Source organism: Ochotona curzoniae, unplaced genomic scaffold, assembly GCF_017591425.1.
Source record: "Ochotona curzoniae isolate NIBS_2020 unplaced genomic scaffold, NIBS_Ocur_1.0 contig_3498, whole genome shotgun sequence".
NCBI lineage: Eukaryota > Metazoa > Chordata > Mammalia > Lagomorpha > Ochotonidae > Ochotona > Ochotona curzoniae.
Window position 1 is genome coordinate 3871391 of NW_024465885.1, and position 24094 is coordinate 3895484.

General features: G+C 40.4%; 1 protein-coding gene across 1 annotated transcript in view; it reads right to left on the reverse strand.

Annotated features, from left to right (window-relative positions):
* Positions 1–24094, reverse strand: part of CD96 (CD96 molecule) — a 69963-nt gene that overhangs the window by 20378 nt on the left and 25491 nt on the right. Inside the window, exons 6-8 of the mRNA XM_040980913.1 lie at positions 16653–16743; positions 14217–14405; positions 11668–11757 (exon numbers count right to left, since the gene is read on the reverse strand). Coding sequence (XP_040836847.1) covers positions 11668–11757; positions 14217–14405; positions 16653–16743 — 370 coding nt within the window. The remainder of the gene's footprint in view (positions 1–11667; positions 11758–14216; positions 14406–16652; positions 16744–24094) is intronic.

Consider the following 24094-nt stretch of genomic DNA (forward strand, 5'->3'; position numbering starts at 1 on the left):
CTGTGGGGCATTACCTGTCATGGTGAATTTCCATGACATCAGCAGTAACAGGAGAACAAGCAGGGATCAAACTGTGGCATGTTGGTGGCAGTAACATGGGCTGTTTATTAAGGACTTTTTTTCTTTGTAAAAAGAATTCTTTCCTAGAACTTAACTGGGAGATTCTGAATCTGCAAGAGAACAATCAGCCTGTCTCTTGATAACAAGTAGGCGATTTTAAAAGAATATTCTATTTCTGTTAGTTAAGTTTTTGAAATGTCAATACTGGCCATATATTTCATCATGTTCATAAGAAACTTTGCTTTTTGTCTTTTTGGATTCAAGGATATTTCTATTTTTTAAAAAGATTTATTTATTTTTATTACAAAATCAGATATACAGAGAGGAGGAGAGACAGAGAGGAAGATCTTCTGTCCAATGATTCACTCCTCAAGTGAGCGCAACGGCCGATGCTAGGCTGATCTGAAGCCGGGAACCAGGAACCTCTTCCAGGTCTCCCACGGGGGTGCAGGGTCCCAAGGCTTTGGGGCCGTCCTCGACTGCTTTCCCAGTCCAACAGCAGGGAGCTGGATAGGAAGTGGGGCTGCCGGGATTAGAACCGGCGCCCATATGGGATCTCGTTGTGTTCAAGGCTAGGACTTAAGCTGCTAAGCCACACCTCTGGGCCCCAAGGATGTTTCTATTTTGTAACACAGAAAAGTTTCTGCAATTTTACTAGCTACTGTTATATCATGGGATACTGTTATATAGGAAAGTAACATATGCTAGATCCATTAGAGAAGAGCTTGCTTGTTTGCTAGTTGGTTGTTCATCAATGAAACATTGTTGCAAGCATTAAGAAATAGAGTATAAGGATCCTATATCCTCAAAAAAAAATGCTTTAGGGTCAGTTGTTCTAGTGCAACAGGTTAAGCTGTCGCATAATTTACTCTCCAGGTGGCTGCAATAGCTGGGGCTGGGCCAGGCCAAAGCCAGGAACCAGGAGCTTCATCTGGGTCTCCATGTGGGTAACAGAGTCAAGTTCTCAGGCCATCTTCTATTGCTTTACCTGGGCCATTAGCAGGGAGTTCACTGGAAGTCTATCAGCTGGGACTCAAACCAGCACCCATATGCAATGCTGGTATTTCAGGAAGTGGCTTTATCTACTATGCTACAGCACCGGTCCCTAACACTAGTTATTAAATGAAGTTGAAATTAAGCTGAGTCAATCTTGACTTTATAACGGGGGAAAGCAAAGATCTATATGAGACAATTACTGTCGTCTCCACAAGACTGCTGATCAGAATCAAGTGTCTCTCGCTCCTTTCTAAAGGTTTGTTTATTTTTATTGGAAAGGCAGATTTACAGAAAGGAGAGAAGAAAAGGATAATAATAAGAAGAATAAAAAGGAGGAGGAGAGGGTGAGGAAGAAGGAGAAGAATGGGAGGGAGAATAGAGAGAAATCTTCCATCCACTGGTTCACTTTCCAGCTGACCCCAAAAAACCAGAGTTGAACTAATCTGAAGCCAGCAGCCAGGAGCTTCTTCTGGATCTCACGTGTGGGAGCAGGGACTTGAACCATTCTTTGCTGCTTTCCTAGGACATAAGCTGGGAGCTAGATGGGAAGAGGAACAGCCTAGACATGAACTGATGCCCATATGGGATGCCAGCCTTTGGAGGTGGAGGATTAGCCTATTGAGCTATTGTGTCAGCCCCCAGAATCAGATATTTTAATATACACTTTGCGCATCCTCCCAGTAACTGTCTGGCTACATTGGCAGACAGAGCCAAAAGCAGAGCCAAAAATCCGAATGGATCCGAACACAGGTGTCTTAACCACTGGGACAAATGCTCATCCTTTGGGTGTGTCATGGCTTTGCAGATGCTCTTTACGAAATTTCACATTGACTAAAAACCTTATGAAATAAATATTACTCCCATTTTTGTAAGATTAAGGAACAATATTAGAGAAGTAATATAAACTGTTCTGAGTTACATTTCTAGTAGCTGGCAGAAAGAGATTCCGAACCCACGCCTATTTATTCCTTTCTGGAAACCTGATAGACTTAGCCTTGGTGCACTGGCATCTTCAGAATCAGAGGTAGCCATGAAACTAACACGCAACCCACCCAAACAGAGGATGTCTGATAGCCTTTGTGCCTGCCCTCCTCCTGTCATCTCATCTCAAGATTCCAGCTGTAAGACTACACAGCCAGGAAAAGAGTGTCATTGAGGAACAAGAAACGCAGCAGCCCCCAAAAGGAGCTGACCTCCAGCAGCCGAGGCTGCCAAAGGGAAGTAAGAGGAAGACTGCTGGAGAGGCGTGGTTTGCATCAGAGATAGCAGCCCAGGGAGAGTCAGGGATCTCTGAGAACTCTGTCACCTGTCTCAGGAAGTCAAGGCAACCAGTTGCATTTTCCTCATAAAGAGGGCACCTAATTTGATTTACAGCCAACCTGTCAAGTAGGTCACACCTCACCTGCCCCTCTCCTCATGCTTCCTACCACATGCACCTCAAAAATGGCCCCAACAATCACTTGAGAGTGGAGGAGAGGATGGCACCAGGCTGGGGAATCATTCTGATTTGCTGTTTCCTCTCCACTTTGCCCACCACTGCATTGCTTCCTTTAGACACAGAACACAGAGCTTCACATGCCACAGCCATCTGAGATGAGACAGACCCACTCGTGGCTGGAGAGACATACAGGAAAGTTCCTGAACTGAATTAACTTTTGTGAGTTACATTGCATTTGACAAGCCTTTAAATTATTGACATAAGTCTGTTCTAGTGCCTAAAATAGACCAGACATTTATTATATGAAAATCACCCCAAATGTCAAGTAATCTGTCTGTAATTTCTTTCAGAGGCCAAGAAGAAACTATTCAATAGAGCTCATTTGAACAGGGCATGATGAGGAAAAGTAAAATTACTTTTTGCTGACCTTCCCAGTTCAGCTGATTTAATCAACTGAGTATGAAGGTAAAAGTCATTTGTAAGTTCAGGATGCTCTTTGAGTGATCTGGTTACCCAGGCCTCATTATAGAAAACTGCCTGTAAAATTGAGCCTCTTAATTTAGCTTGTTTTAGCAATATTTTCACTTGGCCTTCTGCTGTATCACTGTAACATACATTGATTGGCTTATCTTATCAAGACTTATCTACTCACTGTCCTTGACAAATGTGAAATTGCTTTCCATCAATCCATTTGCGCCATAAAAAAGTATTTAGAAGCTATAGTGAGGTGACCGCGTTGTGGTATAGAGGGTAAACCTGCCATCTGCATTCCATATGAATGCTGATTTGTGTGATGCTTAATTCACTTCTAATCCAGCTCCTGGCTAATGCTCCTGCCTAGGTAGTGGAGTATGACCTGTCTGGAGCTCTATCGCCTATGTGGGAGACCTAGGTGAAGCTTTTCATTTCCTCCTGACTCAGCCTTGGCCATTGTGGCCATTTGGCAGTGAATCAGCAGATGGAAGATCTCTTTCTGTCTCTCTTTAGCTCTTTTGAAATAAATCAATCAATCTTAGAGAAACCCTGTGATGATGTTAACTGGAGCTGTACTTACAAGAGGAAAGACAAGTGACTATTAAACACATTCTAATCAGGCTCATCAATTCCATGTGTAGCACAAGCTAACGATAGACTTTTGACTCAGCATAAAAGAGTTACATGGTGTGAAATCCTTCTCTGTTCAGGTGGGAGACAGATTGTTTGGGACCTGTTCTGGCTGAATGGGTAAGAGAAATGGGTTTCAGAGGGTTAGTGGTCGAGAAAATGTTTCAGGACTCTTGGGAATGAAGATCACAGTAAACAGGAGGTGGCTAATCATCCATCATGTAGCACATCTATAGACACACATTAATTATTACAGAAATGAAAAACAACTCATCTGATACTTTTACCCAGAGGTACCTCTTCCCAAGGGGGGAAAACTGAATAAACAAATGCCCAAAGTTAACTCATCCTCAAGAAGGCTACCACTGATTTATGAATGATGGGATGGGATAAAATGAGAAATTCTTTCAGTGTGTAATTGTACATTCCAGGTGAACATTTGTGGGAAAGCCATAAGGAACAAACTCTCCTGGGATTCAAAAGCAGTGCTGTTTTATATGGTCTCTGTGGATTCCTATCTACACAGACAATTATCATTTTGTTGATGGTGGGAATAGTAATGAAGGGAGGAGTGTCCCTTTCTCTAATCTACTTCCAGCTGAGGAAATGTGAGTCCTACACTCAGCGGTTGCATTGCTCAGGAATGCATTAAAAAAAATTTAAAAATTAGCATTTTTCCCCAAAATTCCCTGTGTAAACTTTATTACCTTGATTCCAATACATGTTGACTTTTTTTTTTCCTTTTGCCTATCTGGATATGCATTTCAAAGGCAGAAAGTATGACCAAGCAACTGAGCTGTCCTGCAGGCACCTGGAGACAGGCATGGTATGACCAGCAAGTGGGTCAGAAGCTGCTGTCATCAAATCGCCAGAGACTTCTCATGCCTTTGCAGTGTCTCTTTGGGTTCCCCCTCTTAACTCTAGAACCAAAAGTTTGAGCTATCATTGATCTTCTGATTGGTTTATTCTCCACTTTCTCTAGGGACTTCTTCCAGATTGGCTTGCCACCCATTTCTGACATGCTTATTCATAAGACAAAAATTTTACTGTATTCAAAGGGCAGTTACTTCCTTTACTTTGTCCCCTTCAGTGTCTGACTATCCACTTGCCAGGCATAAACTGTATTCACCCAGGGAGAAGTCAAAGCTAGAGTCTTATAGGACCTGATGTTTTACTCAAAGTGTTCAGATGCATTCTAAATGCAGCCAGTTTAACTATTAAAATAGTAAATCTTTGGATGATTATTATACTCAAGATTGGCATTTGTGAGGCCTGTTCTCTTAGGTTACATAACTAGCAGTCAACTCATAGTGAATTGAAAGGCTCAGGGCTCTCTCTAAGGGCAACTGCAGTACCACCCCACCTGAAATGTGTCAGATGTCTGGTTGTTCCATGTGAGTTTGTCTCATCTCGCCACTGAGCATGTCAGCCTCCTGTCTTGTCTCAGAACAGAGCTGAGAGTGCAGCTGGGACTCAGCAAACACTAATTGGTTCTGGTTGGTTTGAGCGAGGTCTCCCTGGATAACTCTTGGCAGTCTGTTATGAGTTATAAAGTTCTCCTCCTGTAGTTAAGGAATATTCATATGTCTTCCCTGACCATCTACATTTGTTTAAAAATATTCTTTCAGTAAAGATGAAAGAAAAAGAATTTGATGCAGCAAGATATATAGTTTAATAGTTACGACTGAATAGTCAACTTTTTGCATTCTAAAATTTGGAATGAAACCCTGGTCTTTTGAAGTTGGTTACCATAACATGTTCCATCAAGCTTCCTTTAATAAAGAAACGTGCAAAAGTGAATGTTACCAGCTTCTCAGGAGGCAAGTCACTGTGTGACTTTACAATTACCCTGTGCATTGCCTAGACAAAAATACGGATTTTTTTTAAGCAGCAATTCAGATAAACCTTATTTAGATACAAGCACCCATTCAGTTAGTATTATTTCTTTTTTTAAACATACAAATTCAGGCAAAGAATTGTCCCCAAAATGTAAGCTGCTGTGACCATCTTGACAGAGATTCAGATATGATTTTTTTAAAGTGGAAGCGGCACTTGATCTGCAACAGGATTCAGCATAATTAACATTTTGGACCATAAAATTCATTGCTGTCAGGACTGTCCTGTACTGTGCTATATGTTGTTTAGAAGCTTCCTGACCCCACATCTGCTAGATGCCAGTGGGACCATCTAACCTTCATTGTGACAACCAAAAATGTCAACAGACACTGTCAAATGTCCCCAAGGAGGAATATATTGCTCTGGGTGGAAACTTCTAACCTAAAATTTCCTTAGGTTCAATGCAGCAGCACCTTGTTTTAGAGTCTTATTTCAGAAACTTCCAAATTGTGTGCTATGTATGTTAATATGACAGTTGATTCAGTAGCATTTTTTTCCATATTTTACGCATTTTATTTACTTAAATACGTTTTCTTTCTCATATAATACTGGACCCATAGGAAGTTGTAAGCTACTTAAAGATGACAACTATACTTCCTGTTGCTTTGTATTTCCCCACAGAAATAAGAAAGATGTTTGGTCTAATGGACAGGCTAGTTTCATAGGAAATTCAACCACAAGACATTTGTATTTGTTTTCAATTAGCTGAATGTGCTGTTCATGAGGACATTTCCTCCCTTTTTTGTTCACCACTGACACCAAGTATCTCCAAGAGCACCTGATACAAGTTGATGCCCAACAGACAGCTGCTAAATGAAAGTTATCACTTTGTTTCTAAAACCCTGTTCACTGGGAGTCCTGCCCCATAGCCAAAGGTAACATAATAGTCCTCAGACATTTTTAAGACTTTCTTTATTCCACACTTTCCAATATTAATCCCGTCCCTGATACAGTTCTGCTTCTCAGAGCCAAATTTATCTATAATTGTTTTCTCAAATGCCCATGGGAAAATTGGTCTATGCACAAATGCTTGTTTTTTTGTTTAGCATTTTCTTGTCTCCCTGAGCCAATGACCACATACACTCTCCAGATCAGGCATCTCTCTTTTAGGTAGCATTTTTTGACTTTACAAATCCATAAAGCCTTTCCTAATGCAAACTTTTAACACTTTCTTATAAATACATCTTCTAGGGCATTGTAATTCTATAAAGCATTCTACCTTTACCCTTACCATTTTGAATTGTTATGTTTGATTGCATGCTATTTCTTTCAAATAAACTGAAATCTTTTGAAGGTAGAAAAAAACCTCATTGCCTTTTCATTCAATGTCATAGTGTACATTAAATGACATCTACATAGTGAGAAAATATTATCCCCATTCATTTTTAAAATCATTCATTTGTTCAGCTAATTTTTTTTGACTACACACTTTGTGTTAAGCATTTGCTTGGAGGCAAAATAAATATGGTTTATGACATGTTCAGACAAGTTGAGAATATGTTATCTAGATCAGTGAAAACCAGATTTATGGTCAGGGAACTTGAGCGTAAATGCTGACTTTGTACTTATTAGTTGTGCCATAATTTAAGGTATTAGTGTCTCATCCAGAAAATGGAACTGGCAATGCTCTGTCTACCGCTCAGAACAAAGGAGATAAAAGCACATGATACTTTATTTGCAGACATCTCTAAATGAAAAAATATAGTGACTTAATGACTTTAATTCATCTGCAAATTATTTGTTCCTTTTCCTTTTAATGGATGAACTCTAATTCCCCTCCACTTGCAGATAAATAGGACCAAATGACATCACTAGTGAATAAAGCAGAAGTGCTGGTGTAGAGTTTTGGAAATTAAGTAATAAAAATGCACCTGGCTTTCATCTTTGTCATTGTGCTTCTGTAATTGTTTGGAAAAAGCCACTTGTATTTTCTATGTGAACTTAGCAAAAGCCCCAAATGGTGAGGAATTATGGAGCCCTTAAGGTCAGGAAAAGAGTCCTCACCTTGGGTCCAGTCTTCAAATGACTGAAGCTTCAGCGAGAGATTGGCCTCCCCTAAGAAAGAACCTGCGTTAATGCCACTCAGCTAAGCTGTTCCTGAGATCCTGATCTCCAGAAGACATATGATTGAGTGTGTATCTTAAATATTGCTAAGAGTTGATGCTATTTAATGAATTATACAGAGTTATTTAGAGATTTGAGGTATTTTCATAGAGCATGCTACTTGTTGAATGAAGAATGCCATATTTGGTCTAGAATGTGCCGGGCTGGGCTAGACCCCAACACCTACTGCTGCTCGTGAGGACCAGGGTAGGTGTATGATGGGCTAGGCTAGGTTTTTGCCCTTGCTGAGCTGAGTGTGAGTTGTATCTGTGTGTGGACCAAGCTAGAATTGGCTGCAGCACCCAGCAACAAGAACCAGAATGGGTGAGGGCCAATCAGGAAAAGTCACTGTTCCTGTGGGTCAGGAGGTGGACTAAGTAGGGCTGGCCCATGGATGCACCAGTTTGGGTGAGATCTGGCACTGGGAGAGATCCTGATGGAGGAGCTTGAGTAACTTCTCTGACATGCTCTTTGCAGGTGAATGTAAGACCAAGATGGGAGCAACCCAAGCCAGGCCAAAATACAGTACCCACCAGCATACATTTGGTCAGGGGCAGGCCAAGCTGGATCAGTTTACATCACCTGCTTGTAAATCTGAGTGCCAGAATGGAGTGTGGGTCATGCCAGGTCGGGATGCAATACCAGCTAGTTCACATTAAAGTGGGGACTGGGGGCTGGCATGACTGGGCTAGGCTGTAGCCCCCACTAGTGTGAGCTGGAACTGGGGGTGGGCCTGGCCTGGACAGGCTAGAGCACCCACTGGAAAATGCTGAGGTGAGGCAGGCTGTGCCAGACTGGGCTGCAGCACCCAACCAGCACATGTGAAACCCATGGGGGCAGTGGAGATGAATCTAGTGGGTTGGCTGAGGGGACCCCTCTATTGTTCCACTACTCCCACTGGTGAGCATGAGAGCTGGGATGGGGACAGACCAGGCCAGATAGGGCTACAACATCTGATAGCCTACCTGTGATCTGGATCAGTGAAATCCAGGCTGGGCTGACTGTGCTTTCTGGTGCATGTGTAAGCCAGAGTGGGTGAGGGTGGCTTAAGCTTTGCTGCAGCATCAGCTGGCAGGTGCTGGCATGGGGGGGGGCAAATTCTGTCAGGCACAAGCATGGCTAGATTGGTAGTGATACCTGCTGGCACCGGCGTGGACTGGATAGTGGGGCTGGTTGGGATGAACTGGGCTTCAATGCCCATTGACATGTACAAGACCTAAATTGGATTTGGGACAGAACAGACCAATCTGCTGCACATATTGGCAAGCATGAGAACCAGAGTAGGGGGTGGGCCTGGTGGGGGTTATTGCTGGTTGCTCCAAGTAGGCTGCTGCTCCCACTGGTTTGCATGAAGGCTGAGTATGTGGTGAGCAGGATAGGGCTAGACTCCAACACCTTTCGGTTTGCATAAAACATGGTCCTGGAGGTAGAACTGACCCAGCAATTGCACACACCAATGTGTGCATAGGCTGATTTGGTTGATGGATTGTGCTGGACTCTGTATTGGCAAACACACACAAAAATTGTATCTGGGATGGCCTCAGATGTGCTTTCTTTGGTGATTCCATACCAACTGAACTGCTGGACGCAGAACCTAACCATGGAGAGATGGGCTGACTGTGGAGTGCATGTGTCAGAGCTGGGCCTCTTTAGTGGCTCAGATGGCACAGTGGACAGCATATCCAAATGCACATGGAAGATATGGCAGTACATTGGAGCCCCTAGAGGATACCTGGTACCATGGCAGAGGATGGAGGACAGAACAAATTGATCAGCTACTCCAACCAAGCATTGGCAGTGAATATCCAGGCAGATGGAGACTCTAAGGTGGACCATAGCAGCCAGTGGATTCTGGAGAGATTTCATTGTGACTGGAGTGGTGGAATCGACAACAATTCAGGACTGTTGAACTATCAAAACCTCTTGAGAATTTCATGGCATTATAAATTTGTTTTTCTTCCTGTTGTTGATTTTGTACTGTGGCTTTTCATTTAAGGGTATGTGTGGTAACTGTGTAATGGAGACTATCATATCCAGATTTGAGGATGCAATGCAGTCTGCATTTCTGCTTCCAGATGAAAGAAGGGCTACCAATGAAGCTGTTAATTATATCTTGACAAAAGGATGATAGACTCTCTGCCATTTGTCCATGCCCGCAATGATGGACATATGACTGTTCAGGAAGAACAATAATATAATAATAATATAGGGAAACTCAGGGGGAGGGGACTTGGGGTGTGGGTAAGGGAAATCCCATGGCCTATGGAACTGTATAATAAAATAATAATAGCAATAATAAATAAATTAAAAAGGAATGCCACAATCAGTTGTGACTTATTACTGAATGATGAATTAGAGTGGCAGAAAAATACACTTCAGAAAAACAGCAGTTAAAGAAAAATTACAAAACACTAACACCATAGTAAAATCAGGGGGATGTAAAACTTCTGATGAGTGACTTTCCACCTTTTGTGTGTGTGTTGTTGCCACTTGTCTTGTTTTCCAAGAGCTATCCACTTGTGACAGTGACAGCCAGATATACCCCAAAGGCTACCTGCTGAAAGGAATTGCTCATTTCTACACACTTCTTTAGTTTTATTTCATTTTCATTTCTGATTTTGAGCTAAAAAGGATGGTTTTAATAAAATAAATGAAAACCACACTATGCTCTACATAGAATGGAGAATTTTTATATTAGAGATGTCACCATGGTTCTTCATTAACACAAAGGCCATTGCCTGGGAATTTATGATTTGTTGGCATGAGCACCAAGTTCTGAGAGCAGTGCTGTTTCTTTGCCATAGCAACACTAACCCAGGCTGACCTCCATTATTAATGATACCACAAATGAGAGGTTTGAATTCATCATCCTTACCAGTCAACTTTGTCAAAATTAATTTGAGCCAGAGCTAATTTAAATTTAAAATGATCTAACTACATTTGGCACACAAGATCCCTACTTACAACTGAATTCTTAACCTCCCTAGTGAGAATATAGTTATAGAGGAAGACTGTCAATTTATTAATCTGTTTAATAATGGATACAGAATTTAAATTATTTACTGAATATTTATTTACCCTGATTTTCCTAGGGTTCCAAGTGAAGGAATTTAGGTAGCTATAAAAATGGCATTTAATATGTTTATCTAAAATGTTTTGGCAAAGAAAAGGTTAAGATAACTAAAAAAAATAGCTATCTGCTTAGTTAAAAGATTAATATCTCAGAAAAAGAAAAATGTTCAAAGCAGCATGTCCATGACCCATGGTTTTGCCTTTCACTCCAACCCAGCAAGAGCAGAACTTCCAGCTGTAAAGTTTTTAGTTATACTCTCAGGGTACATCATCCCCACATTGCCTTTTTCCTTTTTGGTGATCAATCACGACTTCTCAGATTGGTCTGAATTACTCTCCTGGGGCCTCCGTGGGCCATTTGCATTAGTGAACCTCTTGTGCACTCTGTCTCCTGGTATCTGTAGCAGACCGGAAGATGTTCAGCACCTCTTCCATGAGTTGTCAGAGGAGAGGATCCAGGATACACACAGCATCTCTTGAAAATGCAGAATCAGTACACCAGCTGTATCCTCTTCCCAGATGCCCTGGAGCTATCTCAAGATCAATAGGTCAAACCATGATACAAAGACACCACTGTAGCCTTAAAGAAGAACCTGAACCAGGCCTGTTATCATGCTCTGATTTCTGTTTGTTCAACCCCCATGTCTATGCCTTCCTGGAGAGCCATTCCACAAATGAAAGAACAAAACTCATCAAGAAGATGATAACTAACTGACTGGCCTCTGAACTAGTAGCCCCCAAGAGCAGCTGGATAAGTGCCTTTTGGGAAGGTTCACCCTATAGCCTGATTAGGGATTGACAGAACCCAGTGTGTTTTAGTGGGTGTTGAATGGCAGCTCTGAACTTTCAGGTATCAATTTTCTGCCCGAGTTGCTCACTCCAGCTACTTGACAGCTTTTAAAACTATCCTGGATCCTTCTCCCAAAACTTGCAATGGAAATAAAGGTATTTGCAGCAGCAGGGAAACATGGATAAAAAAATTATGGAAACATTCTTACCTGTAGGAGCTATGCTGTTGGTAGATTCTGTAACACTGAATGTGACACTGTAATTCTGTAACACTGATTCTGCTGGGGAAGTTGTAGACTCTAAAAGGAAAGCACATTTATAGTGAACAAAAAACTAAAAGAAGGATATTGAATTAGTTCCTTACTTTGACTTATACATCATCAAATACCAGTTATGGGCAAGGCAGTGGAATAGGATGGTGAATGAGACAGACATGGGCTCTCTGTAAAGACATAGATCTGAGTGTGACCACATTGTGAGCTACTAATTATGGTACCAACCCTTCAACATATATTGCTTTTTAATATGTCTTCATAAATAATAAAATATGCTTGGTAGTTTAAATTTAATCAGCTGCTCAGATCTTAAAATATGAAGGGGTTTCCTATAAAATTATGTGATAGACAAAAATATTTGAAAATAAGAGGATGGTCACTATGATTTGTTAAGGAGTTTCCTTTTGAACTCATGCAGATATCAAAGTTTAAGCCATAAGTAGTGAGTCAATGGCACTAACAGGGTGTAAGTTAAGCCAGTTATATCTAGAAGGTGCACCAACTGAGAAGTTTTAAGATCAGTAGGGATGTGCCTTCAGAATAGTTTTCATGAGGGTCAGTTACGAGTTGAACTCACTGCTCTGTTCTTTCTTCCTGGCTTCCCTTAAAATATTTGGGCATTGCACCATCCTTCACCAGACATGGATGTTTGATCTCAGGCTATGAATCTCCAAAATCAAGAGCTCAAGCTTTCCCTCAGTTTTGCAATGATAGCTTGTAATAGGTATTTTGTTATAGTAATCAAAATCTAACACAACAGTGGTCTGAGAGGTTGATTGGCCTGTGAAGCTGTAATACTGCCTTGCAAATCTATTGAGACTTTATAAGATTACTATACAACTATTAAATATGCAATATAGATGTCTTTTTGTGAGTATATATGCAGTCACTGTGTTTGTTGAAAGACTTCTTCTGATATTGTTAGTAAATCTCCATTATTTGATCTGGTTGTAGACAATCACTGCTGTGATTAGTCAAATGTTTTAATAACCAGATTGATCCTGTGTATCAATTTTTAATTCATAAAAATCTATGTGCCAGATATAGTGATTCAAGCTAGGAGTACTGATATTATTAAGATATAGTCCCTATAATTATGATACTTATATTGCATACATAATTTAGCCACTTAAAAAAGAATTATTTGAAAGGCAGAGTGACACAAAGAGAAAGTTAGAAAGCTTTCGATTCTGGTTCATTCTCCAAAAGGCTGCAGTAACTGAGGCTGGGTCAGGTTAAAGCCCAGAGGCCAGAACTCCATCCATGTTTCTCTTGTGGTTGGTATTTTACACTGCTTTTTCAGGCACATTATCAGGGAGTTGTACAGGAAATGGATTGGCAAGGAATTGAGTTGGCACTCTGTTATAGAATGCTGGCACTGGAAAAAACTGGCTTAATTCAATTTGGTACAGTGCTTGCTCTTATCCATTTTTTTAAAAAAGGATTTATTTATTTTTATTGGAAAGGAAAATTAACAGACAGAATGAGAGACAAAGATCTTCCATCCACTGGTTCACTCCCCAAGTGGCCACAATAGCCAGAGCTCCGCTGACTCAAGGCCAGAAGACAGGAGTTTCTTCTGCATCTCCCATATGGATGCAGAGTCCCAAGGCTTTGGGTCATCCTCTACTAGTTTCCCAGGCCACAAAAAAGTAGTTGGAAGGAAAGTGGAGCATCCAGGACATGAACTGGTACCCATATGGGAACCCAACTCATGCAAAGTAAGAATTTTAGTCACTAGGTTGCCACGCTGAGCTCTCTCAACCATTTTTAAGTATTACAATGATGCATTCTCTATATAATTTAACATTTTTAATGAATCCAAAGAAATTTTAAGTTAATTTTAATCTCTTGATTATCAGCGTTAAGTGCCATTATGTGATAGATGAGCAAAACCATTAGTTAATTACGAGTTATGGAGGAAGCATTTGGTGCAGTGACTGTCACACCATTTAGGATGCTTACATCTCATCTCAGATACCCTTGGCCAAGTAGTGGCTCTGCTTCCAATTCGAGTCTCTTGTTAACGTGTATCCATGGGAGGCAGCAGATGATGGGTTAACAACAAGGATCACTCCTGTGGGAGACTCTGATGGATTCCTGGCTACTGGCTTCAGCCTACTCCAACTCTAGTTATTGTAAGCACTTGTGGGAGTGAAGTATTGTATGAAAGATGTTGTTCTCTTTGTTTCTGTCTGTCTTTCAAATATCTAAGATGAAAACTCAATGGAACTTGAAAAACTTTGTTCAACAGAAATTCTCTGTGGAAACAGGAATCATCTGCTTTTTATTGAAGAAATCGTCTTCAGTAGAGTCATAATTTGTCAAAAGTATCTTATCTTTTGAGGTTTACAAATTTTGGGTTAAGTACAGAATTTTGTAAATTAAAACACTGTAGCAGTAATGGGTGCTTTCTAAGATGTGTTTTAAATGTATGACAAGTTTCACAAAACTTTGTTGACATTTTTAAGTAGAGAACTCACCCCAGGAAAAAGTAATCTTTTCTGAAGAGAGGTTGTATACACTATTGCCACGGGCTGAAGACAGAGCTTCACACCAAATGGTCAGGTTGTTGGACTGGGTTGATTGGTTACCATGCATAATTTTTAAAATAGACGTTAGTTCTAAAAGTTTATCTTTGCCTTTTCTCTCTTCATTAGTGATGTATATTCCTACAAGACAGAGAAGAACATGAGTAGTCATCAACATTTATGGTCAAACTATGAAACATACTGATTAATCATGCTACTTTGTACAAAAGGTTTTGGTGCAGATTGTCTCATTTCCTCAGCTTTGTTTATTGATAAGAGTGAAGAGTGACAATTCACACCATGTCTGAGTTCGACTCTGGGAAGTCTCTTCTGGGGACGGTGGTTAAGTATGTCCCTAAATGACACAAAATATTAAACAACCTTGATCAATGTACATTTGGGGCTTCCTACCTGGGAGCCTCCCTGTGCACATACTGGTGGTTCCTAATCTGAAAGACAACAGACCTCAGACAACGTGGACCTCACAGAGGGAGGACAACGGCGTCTCATTTGACTTCTCAGGACTCCTGGCCATAAGTGTAATATAGAAAATGTTATTTTATTTATGCTGCTACATTGTATCTTCTCCTGGAATTAGCAATAGATTTGTAAACATTGTCATGGAGGTTTTGTGACTTTTTAGACATCAGATCCTGTCTAATTGTCATTGTTAGTAAAATCTACAAATCACATATGTGACATCAGGTAATTAATGTAAATCCTTCTACCAGCATAAGCCAGAACCTTCTGAATTCTATAAGTTTCTTCACATTAAGGGCCATTTTGGCTGGCATTATGGCTCAGCAGGTTAGCCTACTGCCTGTGAAGCCGGCATCCCATATGAAAGCTGAATGAGTAATTGTTGCTCCACTTCCAATCCAGCTCTCTGCTGTTGCTCTTGGGAATGCTGCAAAAGACGGTTCGGGCATTTGTACCCTGTTTTCCATACTGGAGAACTGCATGGTGTTCCAGGTTACTGGCTTGAGCCTGGCGAGCTCTAACTGCTGTGGCCTTTTGGGGAGTGAACTTGTACGTGAAAATTTCTCCCTCTCTCTTTAATTCTTTCAAATAAGTAAATCTTAAAAAAAAAACCCTCAAGGCTTTTTTTTTTTTGCATTTCTGTTTTGCCAATGTATTATCCATAGTTATGTTCTAGTGGAATTTTGAACTCCGTGTCTGACTTATTGGTTGGGAGTGCAAAGGGGACATTCAATTTGGGTGCCTCAGCCCAACACTGTTCATTTGTCTAGAGAATACATTTGTAACCCATTTAACAGAGAGTTTAGACCTGGAGTGTGTCACTGTTGTAGGAAAATGTTTTTTATTTTTTAAGTGAACTAGTAATAAGGCCAATAAACAAAACCATCAGGTGATTATTGCAATTATTCTTCAATACAAGCTTTTAATTATAACAATTAAAAATAGTCTTGCAGCAAGAACTGTCTAACTCAGTCATTGTTGGAAATGAACTGACTCAGGAGAAAGGCTGTTGTTCTGGCAGGTGATCACTGTAATTTTCCTGTAGAAGCTGTCATGGTTACCACCTGTGAAAAACATGGCTTTGTGAGTTATCAGCTGAGCGGTGTGCTTTGATTCTCCCAGTGAGTATGTCCTATGTTATAGAGCCAAGTTATTCACAACCACTTCCCCTAGGGCGCCTCTCAACACTTGTCCCCCAATTTTTTTTTTAACCAAAAAGATAGAAATCCCTTAAAGACTGATTTAAAGCAGAGATGCTAAGTTAACTGATCACATTACAGTGAAATAAGACAGCAATGAGAATAGTTACATTCCAAAATCCTGGATATTAGTAATTGTATATTGAATTAAACATTTTTACTTTCATTTATAATATCTATCTAAGTCTTAAAAAATTTTGTTTGAGAGTCAGAGAGAATGACAGGAAGAGATTGCCCACTCAATGATTCATTTCTTAAGTTTCCAGGATAACCTAAGAGTAGGGAAGAAGCAGCAGGTGGAAGGAACTCAGTTATCTGAGTTCTTGCCAACTGTCTCTCAGGGTCTGCATTAGCAGGAACTAGAAAGAGAATCCAAGCTAGAACTGGAGCCAGACATCAAACTCACATTACCCAGGTGCATAGCTATGATCATCTTAACCATTAACCCACTCCAGGATACCTGCTTTCACAAGCAACAAAATGAAACTGTGTGGTTTCATGAAGTCAACTTTATTCTCTCATTCTGAGAATTGTTATCCTTCACTCCCTTGCAGGAGCCAGATGAAGTATTAGAAAATGGCATCTGGTGGGTAAGATGATATTTTTCTTGGAATGAGAAGTGTTCTTAGCTGCAAAGATCAATCTGGAAGATGATAATTGCCCAAGTTCTTTCTTTGTTAAACCAGTTTCCATTGATTTGTTTTCTTACCTTCTTTTTCAGCTTCCAGAGATCTTCCATCTATAAACCATGTGAGATTTGCTTTGGGAAATACATTCTTTAACAAGCACGTAAATGTTCTCTGAAGTAAATCGGATAGAGAAAGAATTATTTGAAAATCCAAAAGAAATTAATATTTTTCTATCTCATCACTATTCAGAAGAAAAATTGACAAAAATTAATTTATCCACTTGAGAGTATAATGCACATCTTTATTGAAAGACAGACGCACAGAAGGCAGAGAAATGAAGGAAAGAAGGAACAGATGGGGAGGGTAGGAGAGGGCAAAGGCAAGGGAGGGAGGGGGAGAGAGAGAGAAAGGGGGAGAGAGAGAGAGAGAGAGAGAGCTGCCTTCTGATTGGCTTCTGAAATGCCCATGATAATAGCTGCTGAGCCAGGCTAAATGTAGGAGATGTGAATTCAATCTGGGTCTCTCCAAAGGTATTTATTTGTAGACATGAAGCTGAAATTGGAAGCAGAGCCTCAACTCAAAGTCTAGCGCTGTGATTTGGGATGCAAGGATTTCAAATGCTGCCTTGACCTCTGTGCCAAGCTCCCTGTCAAACAGGATATCTTCAAGGTTTACCTTCAAGAGAGGTTATGTTCACATGTGGATTATAAATGTGTTATCTGCTCTAGAGATGCTGAGAGTGTATTGCTAGAATCCTACATTAATAATTTAGGACTATCTTGGTACTAAAATGTAGATCCTCAGCTATAGAAAAGGAAAATTATAAGTCCTTATAGTTTGAATAAAAGAGTACTGTGAAAACAAAAGAAAAAAATAGAAAGAAGGAATCAAAGAGGGTGGAGTTCAGAGGAGAATACTTGTTTAGATTAAATGCTGAAAGAAACCCACACATGAGTTCTTTCTCAAATGATGCTAAATACTACTTGTAAAAAGAACCATGGAAACTACTTAGTATAAATAACCCACTCCAGTTATTAAACTTTTATCATCTTGTTCCTATAGAAAAGATACAACATGACATCTTGCTATGCCTTATTATTGTTTCTTGACAACTAGAAAATTCTAGGTAGCAAAAGAAATGAAAAATAGTTAATGACACAATTAGGAACTATGTCCCCCTCAATCCTAGTCCAAGATATTTTCTGATAAAAACATATTGTTCTGAAATAAAAAGGAAATGGAAGAACAGGTATAAGCACTGAGATATTTATAGAGTTGGTTATTATTTTGTTTTTAAATCAGGACACCAAACAACCACCCCACAGTTATATTTTATTTCTATGTATGTATTATATATTGAAGTGCAGGTGTCCTTGAGGCCTGTGATTTCCTTTTTGTATTTCAGTCTCTCGCTCTCTAAATATCTTTGTTTAAGAGGACAGCTAATCTAGTCATGGGGCTTGACTGATTTTTTGGTTGCATGGCATTTGCAAGGAATACTTTTTTGACTATGGAAGGGATGAGGGAATGATTTATATTGTGTCTAAATATTGCAGAAAAACCCAACAGAGGCACATCCACTTGGAGAGGAACTCTTCTGGAAGTAAGAGGAAATAGGGATTGGAGGCACCCTGTCCTGGAGTTAGAAGCCAGTGAAGAGCCTTCGAGGATGTGCTGCAGCTCATTCAGGCTGCAGCAGAAGGATCGAAGACAAGTTCAGAGGTTTGCTTGCCTGCAAATACTCATTTGTGGCTAGGGGATAATTTTCTAACTGGGGTTGCAAAGCCTGATGGATAAAGTTTGCATTGACTGAATAACTGATGTTAGAAGGAGGGAAAATTGGCTTTTTTTTTTTAATATGCAGGGTAATTGTCCATTTGCATGTTTATTTTCAAAATGGAACAAATAAGCCACAAATCGGTCCTTAAACGGTTTCAGCAAGATTGCCTTGGTTCTTGGCTTTACAGGTGGTTGTGCCTGGAAGGTGGTGAAGGGTGAGCTGTCTGCTGAGCACAAAGCAGCAACACCAGGCCTGCTGCTAGGATTTCTTAGAAGGCCAGCTTTAAAGGGACCACTCTGCATATAAAGTGACCTCCCTTTGACTACCGAGCTCCTGGCAGCTTTTATAGCATCTGGACTGATCTTGGGAAGCAAGATTGTTTCCTGCATGAGCATCTCTGTACTCGCTTTTCATTAATCTCAGGAAGACCTACTGAGGCCCAGCCTGAAAGCCTGAACCCCGAGACTGTTTCTCCTTTCTCCAAATCAAGGCACACAGAAAGAACAGGATCAGTAGGAACAGAGCTGCGAGAGCCTCTAAAATGTTCAGTATTCAAAAAGGCATGTTTTGCTGACTGATGTCAGGGGCATTGAGTTCACCAAGGAGCTTTGCAATTGCTCAACACAGAAGATTGTTGCTACAGAAACCGCGTGTGGTTTTCTTTCTGGCTTTGTCAGAACAGGATCAATATGTAGCTGGAGCATGCCCCAAAACAAGGGGACCAGGTTTTCTGAAACACAGGAGTAGTTCCACCTGGCCCCTGCTCAAACTTGGCAGTATACTAACTGATATGCTACCTGTCATCTGTGTAGCAGGCAGGTGAGCCGTGGTCCTTGAGTCAATGTGGGCACCATGACCTTTGTGGAAGCACGGAGGGAAAAGGAGGTGCTTGGGAGAGAGAGGGCAGCTGCAAGGTGGGAAAGAGCAGAGGAGAGGAGGGAGTGAACTCTGGATGAGGCAGAAAGGGCCATCCTGGAGATGAAGTGGAAGGTGAGGGCTGGGAATGAGGCATAACACAAGGACAAAAACATACAAAGCTTGTTCTATGGGACTGCACTGGAAAGACACAGAAGCTTGGGACAGAGAGACTTAGATGCCTTTCCACATGCATTGGTTGCTCCTAGTGCTGCAGTATTGTATCATATGCTTAGATGAAAATTATTTCATCAGTGGAACCAGCCAGAGTTCTGTGAATTTGCTCACTTAATAAAGGCCATGTGAAAGCAAAGGGAAAGTTAAAGATTTAAATTCTTTTGGTTTAATCTTCAAGAAATGGAACTATTAGTGGTCATTTAAATTAATTGTTAGGATGCTGGTTAAGGTATACCTAGCCTATGTCAGAGAACCTGGGTCCTCTTCCCAGCTCTTCTGACTCGGGCTTGCTGCTGATGCAGACTGAGTGGGGCAGCAGTAATGGCTCAGGTGCTTGAGTTCCTATCACTACACGGAAAACCTGGATTGCATTCCTAGCTTGGAGCTTTGATCATTGCCCGACCGCAGCATTTGTAGGACAGCGAATCGCCAGACAGAAGCTCTGCCTTTCTGTCTCACTGCCTCTTTGCTGCCTTAATTAAAAAATAAATAAATAATACAAAAAACCTTAAAAATAGTCTACGTTCATATGGGGATCTGACTTGGGATAAGCGAGTTTGTGCGAAAGCGATGCATAAAGTCCAGCCAAAGTAAAGTAAAGAGATGAGGGTGAGTTAGGGAAGACTAGAGATGAGGAAGTAAAAAGGAGAGAAAAAGAAAGAGATCTGTGAAGATGGGGAAGAGAGACCGTGCCTTGGGAGGGAGGAGATCATAACTGTCTGTGTGAGTGAAGACCAAAGATGATTTCTTAGAGCTGGAGGTCAGCTTTAAATGACTGAAGTTGGATTTGTTTTGTAGCCTCCAACGAGCAGTAGGCTACAGATTTTACTTCTGCCTCGAAATGCTAACTGCAGGAAATTAATTGTTTTCTGACTCTTTTTTTTTAAACTATCCATCTTATCATGTTCAGGTATGCTTTTAAGAATGAGAGTCTAATAGTCCATAGGGAGAGGAAATTTTTCAAGACGTCTGAGGTTATTTTAAAATGTCAAAGAATGGAGCAAAATCTAACTGAAAGTATCTCTGGCCTATGTATGCACTGGCACTGACTTATATTCTGGGATATTGCTCTAGAATCTTTGGCTTTGTTTTTAGCTGAATTGAGAGTGGGTATGTGAGAGGGCGAGGAGGAGATAAAAACAGCCTCCCATATCTTAAGGATTACCCCTGCACCGTATGCGTGCCTGCCTCCCTGCAAGTTGACCCCATCCTGATGTAATAATGGCATCCGGTTTCTTTACTCCTCACCTCTGTGGTTCAGTGTCACTGTTTCTTAGTCACGCCAGGCAGTGCTCCCCGTCAGACTGCTCTCCTCTATAGGCGCTTATGAAACGACATTTGAGAAACCTCAAGCTATGCTGCTGTGCCGCGTGTTCTCTTAGAAATCTGCTGGCTATTGATGTTTTTATTCCCCTTGTTTCTCCCTGCAGGGATATGCTAGCTTTTAGATGCCTCTCCATTTGTAGTGAAAACAGAGGTGCTCACCAGCATAAGTGGTGATGGCTTGCTTGGGGGTCACAGAGTTACAACTTTGGAGTCAGGCCTTCTTGTGACACAAAAGATGCTTTTACAAAGAAGGATGTTATATTTAATACAAAATAAAACTAAACTAAACAAAAACTCACAAAAATGCACATATTTGAAAGGGGGCTGAAGAAAGTCAGGGAATCCACAAGAGTTCAAACTTTGCAAAATCAGAATCAAAGAAATTCAAGTAACTTAACTCTGCAAAAAGTTACCAGAACTTTGCTGTCAGCCTCCGATGCTAACCACACTGTGGTTTTTAGATTAAGGTGTCTGTTAAATGGTTATTATTATACTCTCTTCCTCCTCAGGTATCTTAACCTCAAACCAATTTGTCTACCATGTTTCATTTTAGGTAGTTGTCTTTCGTTTTTATTTCTGTCGTCGTCGTTGTTGATGTTCTAAATTTTGGCAAACATAATAAAAACAGAGTGACAAGGATATTCAAGAAGATTATTAGGGTATAGCATAAAGCACATGCGTGAAATAGAGATGCTTGTGTAAAGGCTGAACTGTTGAATCCACTTTGAAGTTTTTTTTTTTCTCCATGCCTTTGTTATATTATTAGATGTGAACGAGATGCGCTTTGGGCCATCATTTGCTCTAAAACAATAGTCTCATTTGGGGAGAATGTTTAGGTCATTGTCCAGCCCTCGCCTGAATGTTTAGGTCAAAGACTCCCTACCCATCTTAGCTGCAGGAATGAAACTATGTACTGTGGTGGAGTCTTGGTGAAGTCTTGCCCTGACAAATGCACATAAACATGACATGTGCATGTGTGACACTCTCTTTCGGTGTCTTTGGATGTCTCTGGCATGTGAAGTTTGAGAGGCATCATTATTAGAACAAACTCTTTTCCAGAAAATCTAAGTCAGTCATATAAAAAAGCCAGATTAGTCATATACTTTGTAAGTTTAAGAGGCCAGAAAGACAGAGCTTGAAATTGACCATGTTCTCAGACCAGTGAAGGCTGCCAGTGATGCAAGTAAGTAGCGGAAAGGAAGGAAGGGAGGTCCAGGGATGGACCTGTGCGGTTGCCAGGTAGAAGGTACCATGATGCATTTTCTTATTTTATCCTCACATAACTCTGGTGTGGCTGAAATCCCTGACCCCACTCACAGTGAGAAAGATTAGGAACTGAAGTCTCAGGTGCCTGTGAGAATTCAAATCTAGTTCTATCAGAACCCATATTCTGCTCTGGTGTTTTCATTATCACATACTGGCTCCAGAATCAGTGACACAGTAGATTCATGAATGTGTGTATAAAGGAAGCAAGGGATGAAATAGTGTGGGTGAATGACAAATAGAGGAAAGAAAGAAATATCCTTAAGATGTCTAACTGTGTGTCAGAGGCTCCAGTACGATGAATAAATTTAATTCTGAAAGCCCTGTGATATATTTATTTCCATCCCAGTTTTAGAGATGAATTAGCTGGGGCTGGTGGAAGTCAGCTACTTGATGATGATTAGCAAATGGTCAAATTAGGACTTGCCGCTGCTGCTCTCTGATCCCAAAGCAGGGCTTCCGTCTGCCATACCCTCCTGCCTGGTTAGTAGCCACGCAAATTATCAGAGATCCTCCAGGCTGAATTTCCTCATCTGTAAGTGACAGATGCTGCACCTATTTCCAAGGCTCATTGCAAATGCCACAAGATAAAACTCTGTGCAAGAGCTTTGAAGAGTCAGTAAATTATTAAACATAGAAAGGATTACAGGATGTTAAAGTGAAGAGTTATTAACATTTGGCAACATCTTAAAAAACTCAAAGTCAAGTTGTGTCCTGTAGCTGATAGTGCACATCAGGAAGGAGGCTGTTTACTAATCCCCTCGAAGGAAAGTTCTCTGATTTTCCTAGATGGTACTTATGCAGGCACAGGTAGGAAAAAAGAAATTTTATGGCACTTCAAGCAAAATACTTTTAAAAATGGGAGTTCTTGGGTCCCATGTATATTTCTACATATGGATCAAGCCTATTTTACCTTCAAACATTGGCACCAAGAATCTATAAGAATCTGTAGGTAATCCTTTTTAGAAACAATAGCATTGGTCAGAAGTTGCATCATCAGATTTTTTTTTTTTTTAGTTTAAACTATTAAACCAAGTAATAAATTTGGAATCCCAATTTATGAGAAAAATATTAAAATTTTTTTGCATACTCATAATAAAAGCAATAGTTACTTAAGAGACTGATAAATGAAATCAGTGAGACAGAAATATTTGGGCAACAAATATACACTGGAATAAAAAAAAAATCATCCCACAGATCTGAGCTATGATTTGTATGCATCTATTGTATTATGTGGCTGATATTCAGCGGGGCCAGAAATTATAGTTTGCTTTATGCTCTTGAGGTGAAAAGAAACTAAAATAAAATCACCTCTTACCGCATGTAACAAGATATATTTATTAGTTAATGAGGATATTTATGTGAGATTCTGAAACAGTTGGGTAAAGTCATAAGCCTCTTAGACAGCTGATTAAAACATATAATAGTAATAACAAAAGCAGCAACAGTAATGTTTATTGGATACTTAATATATGCCTCACACTCTACTAAGAACTTTAGTACTTCCATTTAAGCAATAATAATATGCAACTACAACTACCCCCTTCACATAGACAAACTGCTGCAATGATGTGAAGTAATTTTCCCAAGTTCAAGCCAGAAATTGAGAGCGGATCTTAATCCTGGTGACCACCTATAAGAAGCTAAAGAAGACTATTTTTTTCTCATTCTTCTCCCGCTTTTTCTTCCACTGACAAAAAATAGCCAGTGTGCTCCAGGAACACAAGAGGGCACCTTTCCTCTTGTCACTTTGAAGCAAAAACAATGGGAGACCAGATGGGAGAAATGGATTTGAGCACATTAAACTTCAGCCAACCTAAAGCTTCAGTCCTGCACCAGAACTCACACTGCTTCCTGCCCTACTTTCTCTTACCACTCATCTCAAATTTTTATTAAAGATGAGTTTAAATAATTGGAACTTTTTTTTTTTTTTTGCAGGGATTTAGGGACTACGGCTGCAGCACTCAAATTCTGAGAGTATACATCTGAAAGTAAGGATTCCTATCGGGTTTCCACAAGCAACTCAGCTTTCTTTTTTTCCTATAATCAATTCATTGGCTG